The sequence below is a fragment of the Euprymna scolopes genome, chromosome 14, assembly GCF_053919585.1.
Source record: "Euprymna scolopes isolate OS-2025 chromosome 14, ASM5391958v1, whole genome shotgun sequence".
Lineage (NCBI taxonomy): Eukaryota > Metazoa > Mollusca > Cephalopoda > Sepiida > Sepiolidae > Euprymna > Euprymna scolopes.
In genome coordinates, this window is record NC_136495.1 from 61,792,906 (window position 1) to 61,814,284 (window position 21,379).

The following is a 21,379-nucleotide window of genomic DNA, read 5'->3' on the forward strand; positions in this document are numbered from 1 at the left end:
GAAAAAAAAAAAAAATAACTCAACATAAAAATTCATCAATTTTTTTTATTAATCAGAAACACATAAGTTTTATTCAAGCAAATTTTTCTGTCCACTAAGAAGTTAGAAACTCATTTCTCAGTAACATAAACTACAACCATGTGATTATATATATATATATATATATATATATATATATATATAAGAGTGAACGTGTCTGTCTGTGTGTCTGTCTGTCTGTGTACATTTCCCTACGCAATAACTCTGTCAATTTTTAGTCTATAGACTCGAACTTTGAAATACCGGGTACTGAGATTTGGGAAAATCGATGTGACGGGTGTCAGCCAGAAATTTGGCTGTTAAGGGGTCAAATTTCAACGATTTGACCTTTAAAAACTCTACCAAACTCCTCCGACAATTTTGGGTCTAGACACTTGAAATTTTAGATATAGGTTCCTTGAACATGGATCTAACTTAATAAAGTGATTTGAGCCCGAAACAATAAATTTTAAGGGGTCATAATAGGGGTCAAAGTTATAATATCTAAATTAAAATTATTATTGTTTTTTTTTTAATTATTATCTTTTTTTTCTTCAGGCTGTCGGCAAGTTTCTGATGAACAATGTCAAAATGGATGGTGTTGTTGGTCTTTTTGTTGCCGGAATATTCAGTGCTACAATGAGGTGAGTTGAACGGATCTTCTAAAGAACAATTTACCCCTCTCCTTCTCTGCAATGTTCAGTTAATAAGTTACAAATAACTTAATGCTGTTGCAGTAAGTATGCAGACCTCACAATATTATTGTAAAGTGCCTAAAACAAAATTAATTCCTTGTAAAATTTCAAGTGAGAAAAATTGTTTCATCTTGGTATAGGACTTTGTTTTTAATTCTATCCTAAAACAGAAAGGTCACAAATAAAATATAGATTGACTTTATATGAACACATATATCATAAGATCATCATGTAATGTTTTCAATAAACAAAAGTCTATACATACATGCGGGGTGTTTATACGCAGGTATTTTATCACTTTGTCTGGAGAAAGAAACTGAGCTGAAAACCTTGGTTTCTCTCCTCAAAAACGTGACGTCATTTTCATAATCTCTCTGTTTTGTTTACGACATTTTTTTGCGCTCCACCCCCTGCCTCAATTTTACGTCCCTTATCTTTCATTCAGCCCTGGGAACGAATCTGTTTTACAGATGTGGATTATCATGCACTCGGTGTGACCCTTGTTAAAATTCACACTAGCTAACTTAATTATCACTGACACAGGGTTTCTAATATGTAATCATCATCAATCGGTTTAGATATTTATGATGCTGCAGGTGTCTCGGATACCAGAGTAGTCAACATCTCCCACATCTTCTATGCCAATCCATGTTGTATACACTCAAGCCAGGTTTTCCTTAGTCTTTCATGCAATCTATTGCCTGGTATATCCTTGTGTGTTGTTTTAGAAAGTGGTATGCAGTACATAACTAATCCACCTGAAACGCCGAGCTCACAAGCCATCCCAAATCCCACAAATACCTACTAGATACTAGATAGAGCATGGATGGAGGGATTCTCTTCTCTAGTTTGTTGCTGTACATTACCCTGATGATGCATTGTGCCATAATTAATAACTTGACGCTTAAGCTATCATACAGCGGAAACATCTGAGGCTCATGTCTTCCTACCATGCAAGATGGCAGAGCTAACATGGGCCCAAATGATCTTGCCCTGAGTTTTGAAACAAACAATATTTTGGGTTAAAATGGCTAAAATTGACACTTTTGTGCTTATGTATTAAAAATAACTAATGCTTTGGATTTTTATAAAATTTTCTGAAAAGTTGTAACTAACTGATTTCTATATAATTTTGTTCGTCTATACTTTGCAATAATTCTTGAGTGTACCCCAGGGGCTCTTTTAGGGCTAATAAAAACACTCAATTTTGGGAACTATTTTACCATATTTGTCCAAAATATTCTGTATGTCTATTTAGCAGTTTTGCATGGTGCTGAACTCAAATTTACATATGTTAAGGCCTAAAACTACACCATTTGTTCATTTTCACCAGGATTTGACGTCCCCTGGGGACTTTTGGGGCTAAATGGAAGGGGAGGGGAGGGCAATGCTGAACTTAGTCATTTTTTTTATGCCTCGTTCACTGTGCACTCACGGGGGGCGCCATGCATGCTTCACTTGTTGTATTTGCTTTTCTGTTCAATATGTTTTGTTTACACTAATTATAGAGTTTGTTTACATTTCTTCTGGACGCCCTTACAGAACCACAGCAAATAATTAATCAACACACAATCAATTTTGAATGTTTCCTCTATTGTTTAGCAACAGAATGTTTTATGGCAATTGCTCCAAACAAGTCATGAATCCATTTGATGAAGAAAACATGATGCTCATAAAAACAGAAAAGAAATGCCTATTGGCCTTTGACTTCAAAAGATTAAGGTTATAGGTAGGAGGAAAACTGTCAGCAGGAAGAGAGTTCCATAAGTCTGCAATTCTTGGAAAGAAGTTACTGGAATAGGAAGGCGTATTACAATGAGGTATCAAAGCATTGAATTGATGGAGACTACTAGAATAACAATTTAAACGACTTGGAACAAAAAGAATCCTCAAATGAGACACAGATTCACCAGCCCAAACATAACAATAGTACCCCATACATTGTCTGATAATAGATTTGTAGAGATAGAATTAGTCTCAAATGTGAGAAAGTGCTTAGAGCGATAGAGAGAACTGACTTTATGAGAAGCAGAAAGAGCAATAGAGCTAATATATAAACTCTAAGAAAAATTTGATGAGGAAGAAAGATCAAGGAGTTTCAGAGTTGATTTCTCTTCAAGAGCAAAGCAATCCATGAGAAATGGATATGCTTATGATTGAAAGACACAAGCTGAGTCTTAGCAAAACAAACCGTTTGTATCCGAATCCACAACTGAAACTAGGCCAAATCTAAATCAGCTGCATATTTCAACTGATCTGAGAGTGATTAGCGAAAAGCAATAATAATAGAAGAAGAAGAATAGAGAGTTGGAAAAAGATGGCGAAAAAAAAAATATAACCGTATCAGTTTAATCCAGGGATCTTCAAAGTTTTTGAACTTTTTTGTTTTGTTGAATTTTTAGGGTTACATGGGCCAAAATAAAAATGACCTGAACATGTTTTTTCTGTTTTGCTTATTAGCTTTGCTTTTTAGTAAAACTGGTTCTCCAAAACCTCATTCTTTTAATCATTTGTTTGAATAAAAAGCAAAAACACCACACTATTTTCCCACATTTCCATTTAAAAAAAAATTTTCCTGAATATTTTTTATGTTTTCTATAAGAGCTCTGCGGGCTGGATTAAAGACTTTGGTGGGCTGGATTAAAGACTTTGGTGGACCGGATCTGGCCCACAGGTCGTAGTTTGGAGACCCCTGGTCTAATCAGAACTATTTCTTGAACAAACCATTATTTTGGATGGCTGATCGATGTGTTGGTTTTGTTTTATTATTTTTCCATGGCTTTTTTTAATTTGAAGATTTTAGTTAAGAACCGTTGAAACATTTTTGTCTTTTTCAGTTCTTTCTCTTGTGGTCTAAGTGCCACCAACAAAGTTCTTACGCAAAATTTGTTGCCAAAATTCAAATTTAGCGACAGAATATCAGAAATTATCCGCAACGTGATTGGTAAGTTTCAAATTTAGCATCTTCACATTGTTGTTTTGGTTCTTCATTTCAAGAATGTGGATACTATTGCAGAAAGACAAAGGAAATTAATGTTAATACATTTTGGGGGTTAAATGACACTTGAAATAAAGTTTTTTAAATTTAAACTTTATCTTACAACCATCAGAGCAAGATTAAATCTAGGCAATATAGAGAGATATACGCAGAACTTTGATGGTATGGCAATGTTGAAAGAATGGATGGATGTGGTGTATATACAGACAAAATGAACGGCTTACCTGTGTTGCACCATGTGAAAGAAGAAATACAAAATGGCCGACTCATTTATGCACTTGGAGTGCATGATGGGAAAGGCAGTTTTTTTGTTTTTTTTAAAGTAGGACATAAAAGGAGGTGAATCATTAAGGCAGATCTTGGAGAAAGGAGTGACATGTGCCTCTGCATTGGGTGAGCACTTTTAACTAGCCTACTCTTCCATAGCGCATGATGGATAAGAGATGAGGTAAGATCAGTAGATGCAGAACAGTTGAGGTAGTAGGTTCAGTTCATAGTGTCAGGTCAAGGAAAACATACAACGAAGTGATAACGATGGACAAGAGATAGAGGGATAAATAAAGACCTGTCCAAAGATAGGTCAATTTAGAAATCAAATTCTTAAATCCGTCAAACACATCTCAGCATATTTTTATTATTTCGATTGTTTTCATCTTAAATGTTATTTTCACAAAACGATGTTACCTCTAAACTTCTTCAGGGGTATCTTGTCGAACTCAAGAATTTATATGGGATTTCGAATTACTGAAGACTTCTACCCTGTCATGGCTGATGGATTGAGAGCATGCTACCCCCATCGATTAAATAAAGGGTTCTGAGAAAATCTCATAGAGATTTTCAAGTTTGACAAGATACACCTGAAGAAGGTTGAAGGTTACATCTGCCTAAACATTATGAAAATAACACTCAAGATGAAAAAAAGAATCCAAATAATTCAAATAATAAGAATTACCAATCCTCAGTTAGCCATATAGGATTTTATTCTTTGCACCCAAGCCTTATTTCCATAGATTACTGACGAGTAGGACTATGACAACAGAATTTTTTTTTATCGTTTTGATTCTCGAGTATATATTCGTTGATATCTTATCTATTTTTATATAGAGTGATGTAAGCGTTGATGAATAGCTTTACAATATTATTACTATTATGCAAACTTCTTTATATTTACATCAAGCCTAAGGTAAGCTTAATTCACAAATGCATAAATAATATAATTTGGATGATTATTAAATTAATAAGTAAAATAATCAAATTTTGAAATATAATCAAACCAAAAATGAACACTAAACAATGTGTATGTGTGCGTGTTACAGAAATTATTATATAATTACTAGGGCTATGACAAGATGATATTCTTTTCATTATTTTGACTCTCGAGTATATATCAGTTAATATCTTATATGCTTTTATATAGAGTTATGTGGTTCTCGATTGATTAACTGTGTCTAACTGTGTCGGGTATATACTCGAGAGTCAAAACAATGATAAGAATATTCTGCTGTTCTAGTCCTAGTAATGAGTAATCCAAGTAGGCATCCATATGACATTGCTAACTGGCTTTAATTAATTGTCCTGAAGTTTCTTTCCTAATAAATGAACCCTCTTTACCAAATAGGGCTTCTGTTAAATACCAGCCCTATTTCATTATGTTACAATAATATTTGTTATTAAAGTAATAATTAAGTTAATTTTCTTTTTTTTTTTTTATTTTAAATTTCAGCTTTTTCAATTGGGATTCTTTGTACTGGAATTTCTACCGTTATACCACAAGGAATTCTGAAAGTAAGTTTTTGAATAAGCATTGTTGAGAGTTCCAGTATCCATATACCAAGGTGCAATAATAATAAAAAAAAGAACTCTTTCATTATACAAGAGGCACTTCAAAAATGAAACTTCCTATTTTTATTCTGCCTGAATGGATCAGAGGGGATTCCAAATTTCATTGTTATGATGACTGAATGCATGCATTTAACACCTGAAAGTTTCATCTCTCTGTTGCAGATATCGACTCTAAGAGGGCTACCTGTCATGGACGTGTGTCAGAAGCAAAAATGCTTCACTGAATTCCTGGCAAAAGTGCATTAAGAATGGTAGTGACTATGTAGAAAGTATATGCTGGAGCACAAAAGGTTGCTCGTTTTCATGATATCACTCCCATCTTCGTAGCTCTTCAACGTTTTGAGTTAAAAATAGGAAGCTTTAACTTTAGGAATGACATGCGTATATATATATATATATATATATATATATATATATATATATATATATATATATATATATATATATATATATATATACGCGTGTCATTCCTAAAGTTAAAGCTTCCTATATATATATATATATATATATATATATTAATGAAATCAAAGGGATGTAGTGTTTACCTAATATACACAATGGTAAATTAAAACTAATATAAATAACAGTATTTATATATAGATAACTTAATCGCAACCGAATAAAAAAGCTCAATACGCAATAGAGAGTAGAGTTTATTATAAGAGAAAGAAAATTAAAACTGTAAGTTGAACTTTACAATAAAAATTTATTGTTCGACTGAATACTCTAAAAAACAATTTACGTAAATTGATTTTCATGCAAGCTGAAATATTATGCATGGTTTGTTTATGTATATAAAATAAAATATCTTATTTTTCTTTTATTAATATTATTGGAATTTTTTCCATTTTTTCCTTGTACACATTTTTGTGAATTTACCATGGATTTCTGCCTTTGACTTATTATGGACCATCTTCTTCCAATTACGGGATTTTTGGATTTTACTTGTGCAAATGGAAATTCAATTAAACTTTCTTGAAATTATATACTTGGATTTTACCGTCACTGGATTATTTATCTTCCACCAGACTACCCATTCATGTGTAATCACCTTTTTCTTCACCATATTCCCTCTGCTTCACTTTTTTTTTGTTTTCAAGTAAGATCTTTGACTTACTTGTTGTTTCATCAAATACTTTTGTATGCAAAATCCGATCCTGCATTTTGCTAATTCCTACCCTCTGATGAGAAGGAAAGTATTTATTCGAAACTCTGCGGATTAAGGACTATCCACTTATCTAGTGTTTCCTTTTCAGATTAAATATGTTTTTAACTCATTTCAAAGTGTTTTTTAACATGTTTTATTAACTGCTTGCTCGTATATATATATATATATATATATATATATATATATATATATATATATATATTTACATATCCAACATTTTTTCACTTCTTTTTTGGGAGGGGGCAATTTATAACTACAATAAATTGCAGTTTCATTTAAGTCCTTATTCCACAGAGTTTCAAAGAATGCTATTCTTATTATTCTTCTCATCAGAGGGCATAAAGAAATCAGCAAATTATATAAGCTAGAATTTGCTGGTTAAGGCATTAAATGGAACTACAATTTATTGTAGTTATAAATTGCCCCCCCCCAAAAAAAAAGAAGTGAAAAAAATGTTGGATGTGTAAAAATATATATATATATATATATATATATATATATATATATATATATATATATATAAACCATGCATAATATTTCAGCTATCATGAAAATTCTCTCTTTCAGATCAACTTGAAAGAATTTTCATGCAAGCTGAAACATTATGCGTGTTTTTTTTTTTCACTTCTTTTTTCACTTTCTTTTTTTTTTTTTTTTGGCAATTTATAACTACAATAAATTGCGGTTTCACTTAATGCCTTAACTAGCAACTTCTAGCATTGCTACAAATATAATTTGCTGATTTCTTTATATAATCAAGTTACCTGAATTGATTTATTTCAATAAAAGTCTTAAAAATAAAATTATACTGTTGTTTTCTTTAGGGCAACACTTTTATCGTTCCACCCTGTACATTACAGTGTCTGTTGAGAATACGCGGGTTACATCAATCTAATTATCCTGGAGTTAGGACAAAATACAGCTGGTCAATATATAATTATTAATCAGCCCCTCTTTGTATCGAATTTAACATTCCTTCCTTTTAAGCATATTTCATTAAACATTATAGAAAAATTTCGTCAGCAGAATTCCATTCTGATCCTTTCTAGTCTCCCAGTGAAAACAATCTCTACTTGAAATTGATTTGGAAAAAAAATCTCTTGCTCCTGTCAACTTTTTAAAATTGTCTAATTTCCTTGCAGGCGTCTTTGTTCATTTATGGCAGCCTTTGTTGTCCAATTCTTGGAGTTGTTATTCTTGGGATGTTTTTCCCATGGACAAATAAAAACGTAAGTAATAACTGAATTTCTTTTACTTGAATCAAACAAAATGATTACTAATATTATTCATTGTCACCTTGGCGACCAATAATTGATATATTCTCAAATTCTTAAGTGCAAGTCGCTTACTCTAAGAAGCTGCCTTTCTTCTTCCTTATGTGTCTTTGAAGCGTGTGGTCATTTAACAGTTTCTCGCTTTTGGTACGCAGACCTTTGTATTATTGTCGTATTTCGCAAGATCTTTCAAGCTGCAATGGTTGGTCAGTAGATGGCAGTATTGCATCGTATTGATCTCTTCTCCACATTTGTGAATGCTTGAGTCAGTTTTGTAGTCTCTTCCAATCATAGCCAATTTTGATCATACTAATTATGTTCTTAGGCAGTTGAATGTCTTTCACTGGAGTTACGGTGATTCTGAATAGGAAAATGAGACATTCCTATGTCATTAAAAGGATGCATTCTTTAGCCATCTGGTCCACAGTTGTAGTCTGATCTCTCCCTGAGATGTTGTTAAAGGTTCAACAGGGCTAAGGAAACTTCTTCTTGACTTCAATTGTTCGGCTCTTGGTTCACGTCCATAAAAGACTAATCACTAATAACTTTTGTGATCTCTACTTGGTTGGCAACTTCCCATCTCACATGAATCTTCATCATGCGAGAGAACTTAAATGCCTACTAGACTCTATCGTTCTGGGTGTTGTCAAGATAACCTTACATGAGCATCCCTGCAAGCACACCATGGCTAAATATTCAAAATAACACAGTATTCACAGCCCAAATAAGATCCTCTCAGTATGGCTGCTCCACGCACAGTCACTTACAAGAAATGGTGCACTTTCTCCAAGTGATGTTGCCTATAGCAACAGCACTAAGCTGGCTACTTCACCAAACTTCTTTCCGGGACTCTTGTCCTGGAAGACCAAGAGACCACAAAAAAAGTGTATTAAAAATGAGAGAAAAATATTTAAGGTTTGAACACAACTTATTTTAAGTGTCAAACAAGTGAATGTTTACCCTAACTACAACAAAGCCAGCTGTATAAAATGATGGAAATGTGTAGGTCAAGGGAATATACGCAATATACATTGTTGGAAGGTTAATGTAAACATCATTTGCTTATAAAAGAGAAAGTTGAATTTAGTTTGACAAATACCCAGGAGCGAAACAAATGTAGCATGCTTCCCTGATTGAAACTGCATAGTAATGTGCAAGGTGCAAAGTTTCTATGATATACCGGGCCAGATGTTGAAACTGGTGAAATTGTGAAAGTTCTTAGATGGCCACTTTAAGTTTTCCCAAAAGTGATAAAATGTATGGCCTTCCTGCAGCCATTTTATTTACACAACGCTTGACAACAGTTACTCAATATACTCATCTAAATTGAGTCTGAGTTCCTTTTCAAATATGTAGGTCAGGATAACATGGCCTTTACTATAAAAACCCGAAGGTTACTACAGTTTGAGGGAACCTTGTTTCCATGATATGAAAAGCTTTGTGTGGATTGTAGGCTGCATTGTTTGAATTTATTGAGGAGTTTCTTGGTTTTTGTTCAGTGATTCTCTTGGGCCTTTATTGCAGGAGTACTGAAGATCCTTGTTCAACATAGTCACATTTTTTTTTTGGCAAACTTTTCACGAATTTTGTTATAATGCTTGTTATAATCTTTTCTGCTAGTCACAACTTCCAGATCTCAGTAAGAATTTTTTTTTTAAATTTACATTTTATAACCATCAATATATTCTAGGAGTACTGAGCTGTAGCTAAGATTTCTAAAATTTTTAATCCCACATAAATTATGATGCAGATCACTCTCTTCCAATATTTCAGTGCTTTCTAGTTATTCATGGTATCCTGCTCTGAAACCCACTAATACTACACAGAAACAATTATCTGTTGTATTTTATGCTAAGATTAGCGCTGATAAGAGTAGATTGTTAAGATCTGTGATGCTATCAGCTCAGATTGTCTGAAGATATCGTTTTCCTGACTTTAAGCAAACATTAATGCTGTTTTTTATCTTGCTTTTTTTTTTTGCAAAATTCAAACATTTGTTGCAAAACCAAAACCAAAACCAAAACAATAATTTTCTTCTACAAAACAACTAAGCCAAACAGCATGAATAAATATTTGAAGATATAAAAAATTTGTAACATAAAACTTTTATCAAAATGACTGAACCCCGAAAATAGTTAATATACTATAAAATTAAACAAACAAGTAAAGAGTGCTAATACTAATTTCTATAATATCATTTTTAACAACTAAAACGGTTGTCACCAAAAATGAAAAACCAAACCTTTTTATTAAAAACAAGAAAAAAAAAAATGTATTTATTTCTTATACCTACACCTTATCTTATACCTGGGTATAAATTGAAAAAAGTAGAATATTAGCCAAGTAATGAAAGAAATTAAGACAGTTTTTTGTCACCTAATAAGGACAGCACTTCACATTAAGAAATAAATATTAATGTTTGTGACTGCTATAACAGTGATTAAATACTTCAACTTGTTCTGGAATGAAAAAAAAAATCAAAAAATCATCAACTTAATTTAACATAACAAACCATGTATATTGTTTATTTGTTAATGACATCAATTATTTAAAAAAAAAAACACACATTTGTATATAAACTGATATGTTTATTTCAAAAAGAATAAGTATAAATTTTTCTTTTGTAAGCTTTTTACTTGTCAATTGCACCATGGCAGGTGCTCGTCTGAACTCCAACCTCTGGTCCCCTCTCGCCAATCTTTCACGAAAAACACCCGTCTAGCTGAATCCACTGTGAAAAATTTCCCCCACTCTATATCTGTGTCTAAATCAAAATGCGGATTCCATGAACAAAGCTTCTTTCTTAGAACTGCACGGCTGTGGAACTCTGTTCCGTCTGCCTGCTTCCCACCGGACTACAACTTGGATGTCTTCAAATCCAATGTTAACAAATTCCTAATGAACCGCCCCCTTAAGTAAACACTTCATCAAATCTCCACACTAACGTAATGTACTTGCAATAACCCTTATCCCTGAGTGGCTTCCGGGCCTTGATAAGTGGTGATCACTGTGTAAAAAAAAAAAAAAAAAAAAAATTGGAATCCCTGTATCAAAAAAGTATCAAATTTAAGTGAACATAAAATACTGAATATTATTTATCCATTTATTTATTGTAGACTATTATCCTCATCTTCTAGCTGTTGATGGCTGCAGGAAGGCTATACATGTCCCACCTGACGAAGGCCAGAGGAATAGTTGGTCGAAACGTCGGAAACCACAAGTAAAAGATGAGGATAATAGTCTGCAATACATAAATGAATAAACAATACAAATTACTCATCTCAATAAGAATTCCAATTAATTAAATAATATACTGTACATTGTTTATTTGTTAATGGCATCAATTAAAAACAAAACAAAACATTTGTATATTTTAGTACATATGTGTTTATTTCAAAAAGAATAATTATGAGTTTTTCTTTTGTAGGCTGTTTACTTGTCGATTGGAATTACTGTGCCTTTCTTAATTACATACTACTGCATTGAACAAAATGTGTAAGTTGAATATGTTCTTGTTTATCTGGGTATCAAAACACAAGCACAACCATACTAAATTGCATTCCTTTTTTTTGTTTGTTTGTAGAGATGTCTGTATACTCTGAGAGGCTTAAAAACAAATTCTTAAAAATTCACGTTATTTAACAGATTCTAAAAAAAAATTGTCATCACGGTTTAAAACCTGCTCAATAATAAGGTTTTAGAAGATGGACAAATTACCAGTTGAATGATGAAGAATGTTATGAGAGGATTGAAAATGTGGGATGAAATGAATAAAAATTGACAAGTATATGCTGACATTGAATTTGGAGATGACCATGTTGTAGTCTCCAATGAAGCAATCTCATGGTTACATGATTCATAGATAGGATGGTAATACCTATCCGTTAGTGGGTGTATGATGATGCCTCATTGAGATCTGATTTTATACTTTAAACACCAGCTTAAAGTCAAAATCAGATATGATAAGTTAATATTACACCCTGCATTATTTAAAACAAGGTGGATACACACTGCTAGCTTGTGTGACTCCATCCCAATTAGCAAAGTCTTTTTTTTAATATTTTATTTTGCCTTATTATCCCTTTTATATTTGATTAAGTGAATTTGAGAATATGCTTTAATAAAATTATCAATATTTTGGAAGTAATATGAGTTTGAAATTTATTCTGTTATAATTGTCACAAGTAATCTCAACATAGGCATTAGACGCACACACACACACACACACACACACACACACATATATGTATATATATATATATATATATATATATATATATATATATATATATATATATATAGAATTTAATAAAAAAATAAAATAAAATAAAAATTTATTCGTGTCATTTTTAATTAAACTGATATATTTACATTTCTCAGAGCATTAGTTTTGCAAAGTGAAATTTTATTTTTATATGAAATTATTTACATTCATTAGAAAAAGAATCTTTCTTTCAATATCTGTTTCAATTTAGAATTTGAACACAATACAGAAATAAAATAATGAAGAAATTTTCTAAAAAAAAAATTTTTTTTCATTAGTGATTTATATTTAGAAATAAACATAAGAAAGAAGAGAGTGAAATTTATCACACTCCACAAAGAACTAAAAGCACTCAAGACTAATAGAAAACAGGAAATTATCTATGAATGAAATGGCTCGGCTTACTTTCAATCATAGGACACAAATATATGGATTGTATAAAATACTTAAAATGCCTCTCTTGTGATAACCAGGAAAGAGTTTAAGTAGTGGGATTTTTTTTCTAGTAAATGTAATTTTATGTTAAAATCAGATTTTGAAAGTTAAATTTAATTACTACGGTTTCCTCTGGTCATTGAATTATTAATTGGACTAAATTGTTATAAAATTATAACTAATTTTGATCATCTGTATTTATCAAATTATTGGACGTAAATCGTTTCCAAATTTTCAATACTTTACTATGTAAAGAATTGCTAAAATTTAATACTGGTAATTCAAACAGTTTAAATGCTTCTAAATACCTTTCCTATATGGAATGATTACAAAAATATTTTCTTTTTCAACTATTAACAAAGATTAAGACAGATGACTTTTGTTTACGAAGAAACTGAAATGCATTCTGGTGTATTTGATTTTGTAATTATTTTTTAAATAGAATTTTCATGTTATTGCATTTTAAACTTAAAATAAATCAATTAATAGTGAACATAAAAATATAATTCAATATGTAAATACCAAAGTTACTGGAAACTTTATATAATATATATATATATATATATATATATATATATATATATATATATATATATATATATATATATATATATATATACAAAGTTTTTCTCATAATTTTCATTAATATAGAGATTATAATTGTCATTTAATTTTTGAAAGAATATTTCTTGTCATTTATGTTGTACTAGGTGGCTGCTCGGCATTGCCTGTTTATAAAATATGCTTAAATATAATATTTTAATTTAACAGATTTCGTATTAATTATTATAGTCAGTTCTCTATCAATTACTATATATTGTTTTGTATCCCATGAATAGTAGTGATTTCAAAAGTAAAATAATGACTTCGGTGCCACCAGCTAGAATTGAAACCAAAACATTGTTATATATCGGCACCAAATAACGATATATTATACACCTAGTATATAACTGGTATATATATAAATATGTGTATGTTTATCCATGTCGATAATGTTACTGGGCCACGTCATCGAGTGTCTCTTGTGTGTATGTTAGTTTATATATGTGTCAATTTGTATATATGTAGTGTTCTCTTTCTTGTATGTATAAATGTTTAGATAACTAAGTGTGTGCAAGTGTTTACCCATTTAAAATACACAGTTCATAGACGTGACAAATACATAGCAAGGGACAGTTTATCAGGAGAAATAATACTTTTCTGTGGGGCACATCAGACAAAAGGGACAAATACCTTCTTCCACTGGTTGATTGGTTGTTTATATTTTACGGCTTATCGGGTTATTTAATGCCGAATCCGAAGGTTTTAAAGAAAATTTTTTTAATAGAATATATTTGTTGTTTTCAAGTCGGTTTCTATTTAACCCAAAGTTTGGACCCTAACAGGTACTACCACTCTGGGTCAGAGTAGACCTGGGAGCAATGGTAATTAAAGGGTGGCTCTACACTCCCCAAAGCCTGCAAGCTGGGGCCTCACCACTGGATATAGTTTAAGGTCATATCCACTGGTTGGCCTTGTCTGAAGAGTCCATACGATAAAACATTTTCCTTCTGAAGGAAAACGTCATATGGGAAGTTAAATTTTTACATCTAACATTTATTTCAACTGACTAGCTCTAACTGCCTGCCTGGTCTGTGTTGTGAATATATGATAAATCATTTCTTTGTTCATTAACTGATGTCACAAAACGAGGTCAATCCTTATTGTTTTGGTAAACTGTATTTTATTGTTTTTAAACTAAAATTCCAAAATCTCTTATTACACAAATTTTAACTGACCTTGCTGACGTTGCTGACCTTGCTAAATTCCAATTTATTATTATATAGATATTATTTATTGTTTTGTTAACTTATTTATCTTCTCATTTTAATACATTCCTTTTGCTATTAAAATATTCCCTTTCAATACATTGTAACATACCACAGTGCCAATCCTTGCCTTCTTGTTCCATTTGATCATCCGGTACTATCTGGGGATCCAATATTCAACAATATAGCGTTCTAGCCATAATAGTTACCGTTTGAACTATCATCAAATGGATAAAAAATAGTTTAAAATGAACTGGTTTTAATGTATAAATGTATATATTTGCGCATGTGTACAAATAACATGTTTAGTTGACTTATGCCTGCCAAGTTCCAATTTTTTTTTCAATTTGATCCCTTAGCAATTATTTTTACTGGCTGAAAAAAACAGAACAGAATGATCTGCCTCATGCCACTCTGTGACATTGCATCTTGGAGGAGATGCTCTTTTAAAAAAAGTGGAGACAGACAGCCAAACACATAGTGAGTTTCATAAATTAGATTTTAAAAATATCAAGTATAAAGAACTGGACTTCATAATATTTGATATTTTCATTATATTTTATTTTTTTAAACCAGAATTTATTCATTCAACACATCTTTATTTCTCTTATCAAATGAGAATAAAGTTTTATTTTATTTGATAATATCTATACTTTTGATGGCGAAAAAGCAAGTCTATCAGAAAAAAAATTGTCATTATTGATGGAATAGTTATATACTATTGGAATTTACCTCGTACACACTGATTGGCTCTCTGCCTTGTTCCTTTAGGGTCTCATGGATTTGCCAACAAACGCAATATTTGCTTTCTTAGAGGTCACATGAGCCAGCCTTGCACACTGATACTGGTTCTTTTCATCTTTTTCCCTTTCCTCTAAACCTAGCAGGATAACAGCTGCCCCCTTCAGCGATAAAAGCCCTCAAAAGCAATTACAGAAAGCCAACCTCTTCTTCATCTTTCCCTATTAACCACAATCTTTCGACCAGAGTTGATAATATTTTGACAAAGGTCTAGGTGGCAGTTTGGATTTAGCCATCATTCCTGGATTCTCAAATGTTATTGGCTTGACTGCATGAAAACTATTACTTTACTTCTATAAAAAAAAGACCAGAATCAAGGGACCCCAATGTGCAAGCTGTAACTAGAACAGATACATTCTTATGAGCATGTATTCGCAAACATAACATTGCATAACCCTATCTCCCTTTTATTAAATTACCATTTTCAGTAGTATGTATACTATTATTAGGCTGGTGCAAAAACAATATCGTTTTCTCACATATGTTACTTTTATATGTGATTTATGAATTAATTCTTTCATATATATATATATATATATATATAGCCATGTTATATATCGTTTTGAAGTGCGTTTTTCGCTCTATAAAATCGTGTTATTCGTTACCGTTCTCAATCTCTTCGTTCATTTTTTTGCTGGCATTTTGACAGCACAGACAAACTTCAAATCCACACGATTTTCTTGTTTCAGTTAAAACTAGGCCGAAAAGCTTCCGAGACAGCTAATGATATCAATGATACATTTGGTCCAGGAATCACTAACGAACGTGTCACACAAATGGTGGTGCAAGAAATTTCGCAATAGTGACAAGAACCTCAAAGATGAAGACAGTCGCAGCCAACTGACTGCAGTTGATGACGAACATTTTAATTGAAACCGATCCTTGCAAAACCACATGAGAAGTTGCTGTTGACCCACTCAGTAGTTGTTTGCCATTTAAAGCAAATAGGGAAGTCAATGTTTATCTACAGGATTGTTACTACATTCTTATGTGCAAGAATTGAACGTTCTTTCAGGGTAAAATTAAATCGATTAATACTAGAGGAAAACCTACAATTTTTTTCAAGTGTCAAATTTTCAGATGAATTTTTATTTTTATTTTTATTTTTCCTCGTAGAGATAATTTTCCATCCATCAATATTCTCTGGTATGGTCCAATAGCTATAACTATGGTGACAACAATTGGCATTATTGGAAGTAAAGCTATGGGTGAGTACTTGTGCTTTCTCATTTATTTTAATTTCTCAAAGTTTTGTCTGCAATGTTTTGGCTTATTCAAACTATCTACAATAATAACAATGCCTTTCATATTTGTGAATATCTTTCATGCACATTGTAGAAAATGTGTAAGGAAAATCCTTTAAAAGTACTGCGCCCTCTGTAGATGTGTAATGTTGCAGCAACGTAAAGCAATTCAATAACCAGTAAACACCGGTTCTGCATGGAATCCAACTAGCAAGGTACCTAGACGGACGTGAACGGTTACTCAGAACGGACCCAACAATCGGTTACTCAGAACGGTCCCAACAACGGTAAGATATGCTCACACCCACACGGCACGAGAAGCAACAGCAACACGATTCCCGACCCAGTCAATCATCGCTCTCCCAACGTCTTTCAATCACCCGCTTTTATGGCCGTCGCAGGCCGGCTAAATTTGCATATTGCGAAAATTCATGTGACTTTGCGAGATATCATCCATTACAAAAGACGGCGGCCGCCATCTTGATCTTTCTTTCTCTATTTTCGGTCGGCGACGCCGAGCCGGCTCCGAGGTAAGTCTTTCCTTTTCGTCCATCTCTCTTACGCACCCACACAACACACAAACACGCGGGCGCTTGTCTCCTGGATGCACATTACAAAAGAATATGATCATGCGATCAGCAAAGCTGGTGATTGGTGATTAAACTGATGTTGCTAAGGTAAAAGAAAAAACTCCGACTCTACTCATTTTAAAATGAATTATTCCAAAATCAAATTATATCTTTCTATCAATGAAACCAATACAATCTATATATCTATAAAAGTGAACGTGTCCGTGTGTATCTGTGTGTCTGTGTACATTTCCCTACGCAATAACTCTGTCAATTTTCAGTCTACAGACTCGAAATTTGATATACAGGGTACTGAGATTTGGGAAAATCTTTGTAATTCGTTTTCGGCCAGAAATTTGGCTGTTAAGGGGTTAAAGTTCAACGATTGACCTTTGAGAGCTCTACGAAACTTCTCCGCCAATTTTGGGTTTAAACACTTGAAATTTTAAATATAGATTCCTTGGACATGGATCTAACTTAATAAGTTGATTTGAGCCCCAAACAATAAATGTTAAGGGGTTATAATAGGGGTCAAAGTTAAAAAAATTAACCGCTTTTTTTTTTTTTTTTTGTTCAACATACACCTCCAAATACCCGGGCAACGCCGGGCTGAAAAGCTAGTTTTAAATAAATACATTTTGAAAAGCGATATTATAGTTATTGACTTAAAGAATATTTTAGCTGAGAATTATTTTCACAGTAAGAAGGCAGAATATTTATTATTTTAAAAATAATTAAATTGCTACAATTTTAAATAAATAAGGCGGGGTTGTTTTATTTATTTTAACAATATTTAGTTGAAAATTACAATTAATTTTACCAAAGAAGAAAGACACTTTTTAATGGGAGACATTTATTATTTCAAATGGATTAGTATTATTATTAACAGTAAATTATGCAGATTGGAGAAGAAAGCACCATGAAATTTCCATAATAAAAAAATAGACTAATTTTGGATTGTCTTTTTATTTTTTATACTTAACTAACTTTGCAAACTCTTTTTTTATTCAAACAATCTAATGCAAGTTTAATTCTTAATCCAACAGGTCACATTTTTTTTCTAATATTTTTATTTTTCTAGATTTTATTGTATACCCGGCGTTGCCAGGTTAAAACATACTATTGGGTGGAAGTTTTAATTACACACTATTTAAGATACATCAAATATTCTAACTTCATATGATTTTTCTGAAATTAGACTACATTTAGAATTTATGGAAGCATAAAACACAGCCATCTTCGTCTATAAAAATTAAATGGAAAATAACTCTCACAGCTTACATGAATAAACTTACTCCCGTTTTTAAATGCAACTAGTGTTGATAATAATAAGTGAAAAGACATTAAATTAAATATAAATTGATTTAATTTATTTTTAATTTAATCAACTTCATATAATATTTCTAAATAGAGCAGTTAAAATGACTATATGACAGCAATTAATAAGATGGAGCTAGTTATTAAAAAACGATTTTTTTAATGTAATATACAAATGAGATATATTCTTGACTGTAGATTACCTTTGAATAAATAGTATATATAGAAATCATGCTGGAATAAAAGTATATAAAATTCTGTTTTCAGTGTGAAAATTAATTTGTAAAACATCAAGACTGAGACATCAGAATATTATCGTATGATCTTTAGACAGAAAACAAAAGGGGCACATACCTTCTCCCACTGGTTCAAGAGTTTGTAAGATAAAACACTTTCCTTCTTAAGGAAACACCATATGGGAAGTTACATTTTTACATCTAACATTTATTTCACTTTTGTGAGTTCCCTCGGAGTTCTATGCATTTCTCTGTTGTTCTTACAACAGTTGGCTCATTGGACGCTTTAATGGACCTAAAGAGATTTATTGTTTTTAAACTAAAATTCCAAAATTATTACACACATTTTAACTGGCCTTGCTGACCTTGCTAAATTCCAATTCATTATTATATAGATATTATTTTATTGTTTTGCTGAGTTATTTGTCTTCTCATTTCAATACATTCCTTTTGCTATCAAAATATTCCAATAATGATAATGTTGTATATTTTTGTCATGCATTTTATGAACGTTGAAACTAAGACATCTCAATGTTATTGTACCATCTTTGGACGGAAGAGAGTATATTTTAATCCTAGTCGAAGTCCAAGAAAATATATTTTAATTAGATTCTTAGTCAACACAACAACAGCAACAGATGAAATTTAATGTATATTTTCGTGATTCGGTGATCTCATCTGTTATAAAAGGTGGATGGTGATAACATACAAACATAAAATTGTTTTACTGTATATATAGATACTTTTTTGATTTGGATATTCGTTGATGATCATGTATTGACAATGAATTACAAAATCAAAGAATTTCACAAAGTCAGAATACCTTGTGATGTTATAATAGACTCTTTCCCCCTCTCTTTTAATTGCATCATTACTTTACAAAGTTAAAGGATTTCTTACTTGGAATTCATTGTGATGTCATGATGGAATCCTTTTGCTCTTCCTCTCTTAATCATTTACATCATTTCATTCCTCTCCTCTCATTTGTCCTTCCTCTCACAACTTCAAACCATCATGAACTGTTGAAGTGTACACGGTGACAAGATAACATCTTTATTGTTTTAGCAGCGCATACATTTCTCACATATATTTGTTACATTAGCATTACCCCATTTTATATCTATTACATAAGTATATAAGAAAAATAATAGTGAATATTTAGACTTAGACTTGACACCATCATCTTGGTCAATTGTGATTAATTAGTGATTCCAGATATAAAAGACAGAAAACACGTTTCAATAAAATATTAACCTGAATATGAAATCTCTTTTTTTTATGCAGGTCTCCAGGACCCAAATGTGATTCCTAGCAATTTATTGAGTCCATACGTCCTAAAGTTTTTAAGTGGCTCAACAAAATACAAAAGAAATCTCAGTGCGGTAAGTCAGACCCTCATAATAATTTATGCAACCTTTTATGTCTTGAAGACGATTAATATTATTATTTAAAAGTTGCCATCAATTTTGTTGTATTTAATATGATTAACAGACAATGTTAATATACGAGAAAAAGAAAATATAATTTTCCTATATGTTTTTACTTTTATATTTATATATAAAAGTGAAGTAATTTAAAATATCTCGACTCATAAGTAAATCTGACTAGAGGTCATGTGAATTGCGTCGACTATTTAAAAATGGTCTGTGGAATCTGATTGGCTAAAACAAATTGTTATGTCCTTATAAAACTAATATTGAACAAGTGATGTATTATTTTTTTAAAAACCTGTTTTCCAGAACAACATTGTGGAGCAAATTACTATAATATTCAAATCCGTATGAGACTGCAAGAAGAACATTGTTCACGACTTTTCATCATATCTTATTTGATTTTACAAACTGACTCCAAAATTAACCTTTTCTTTCTCTCAAATTCATTTTATTACATTCTACCATGGTTTCTCCTTATTTGTATAGAGATTCTGTCACTTGGCCATTAAATCCATTTACTATTTTGTTTGTGTACTCTGTGACTTCATGTTCATATCCATTTTTACAGATCCATCTCCTCTAGTTTCGTTTTCCATCTTGATTCTAATAAACATCTGCTTTATTGTCCCCTTTTTTTTACAGCTGAACTTAATAATACACATTTTGCTGATTGTATTTTTTTTTCTTTCTTCTAACAGGAGCGACCGATGATTATGGTGAATACTCCAGAATCTCCATCCTAAGACAAGACGATCTCAACTTTGTATTCTTTTTAAACAAAATATGTTTTTCCTTTCTGATACTTCAGCCATCTTTTGAATCATTCAGATATGAAAATCAAGAAGACATGCATATGTGGACAGAACTTAAAAGTAATGAATAGAAATGACAGAATATAGGTGGGGGGGGTATATTGATGTTGAGACCAAGGGCTGTGTGAGGAATCAATAATTCAAATGCTAAACTACAACTGCTGAAATCTTAAAAGATCTGACTCCTACCCAATAAAGTTTCTTTGATTTATAAATACTATATGTTATTTAGTTTTGATTTTAAAGAAGATGAACATGTTTTACTAGGCTAATTAAAAAAAATATCAAGAAATCTATTAAAAAGAAAAGTGACATATTAGACCATCACCATTTCATAATGACACAAGCATTTTGATATTGGGGTGGGGGGTGGGGGGCTTGTGCACTGTAATTGGAAATCTAAAAACTAAGGAAAACGCATTTCAAGTAAAAATACTAGTACATACTTAGATGTTGAAATTAGTA

The 21,379-nt window shown here is 31.6% G+C and overlaps 1 protein-coding gene across 1 annotated transcript in view; it reads left to right on the top strand.

Moving 5' to 3' along the window:
- Positions 1 to 21,131, top strand: part of LOC145293047 (sodium-dependent multivitamin transporter-like) — a 67,914-nt gene extending 46,783 nt beyond the window's left edge. The window contains exons 8-15 of the mRNA XM_080139358.1: positions 577 to 662; positions 3,551 to 3,657; positions 5,435 to 5,496; positions 7,864 to 7,950; positions 11,423 to 11,490; positions 16,420 to 16,511; positions 19,954 to 20,051; positions 20,801 to 21,131. Coding sequence (XP_079995484.1) covers positions 577 to 662; positions 3,551 to 3,657; positions 5,435 to 5,496; positions 7,864 to 7,950; positions 11,423 to 11,490; positions 16,420 to 16,511; positions 19,954 to 20,051; positions 20,801 to 20,845 — 645 coding nt within the window. The 3' untranslated portion in view covers positions 20,846 to 21,131. The remainder of the gene's footprint in view (positions 1 to 576; positions 663 to 3,550; positions 3,658 to 5,434; positions 5,497 to 7,863; positions 7,951 to 11,422; positions 11,491 to 16,419; positions 16,512 to 19,953; positions 20,052 to 20,800) is intronic.
- Positions 21,132 to 21,379: the final 248 nt, after the last annotated feature.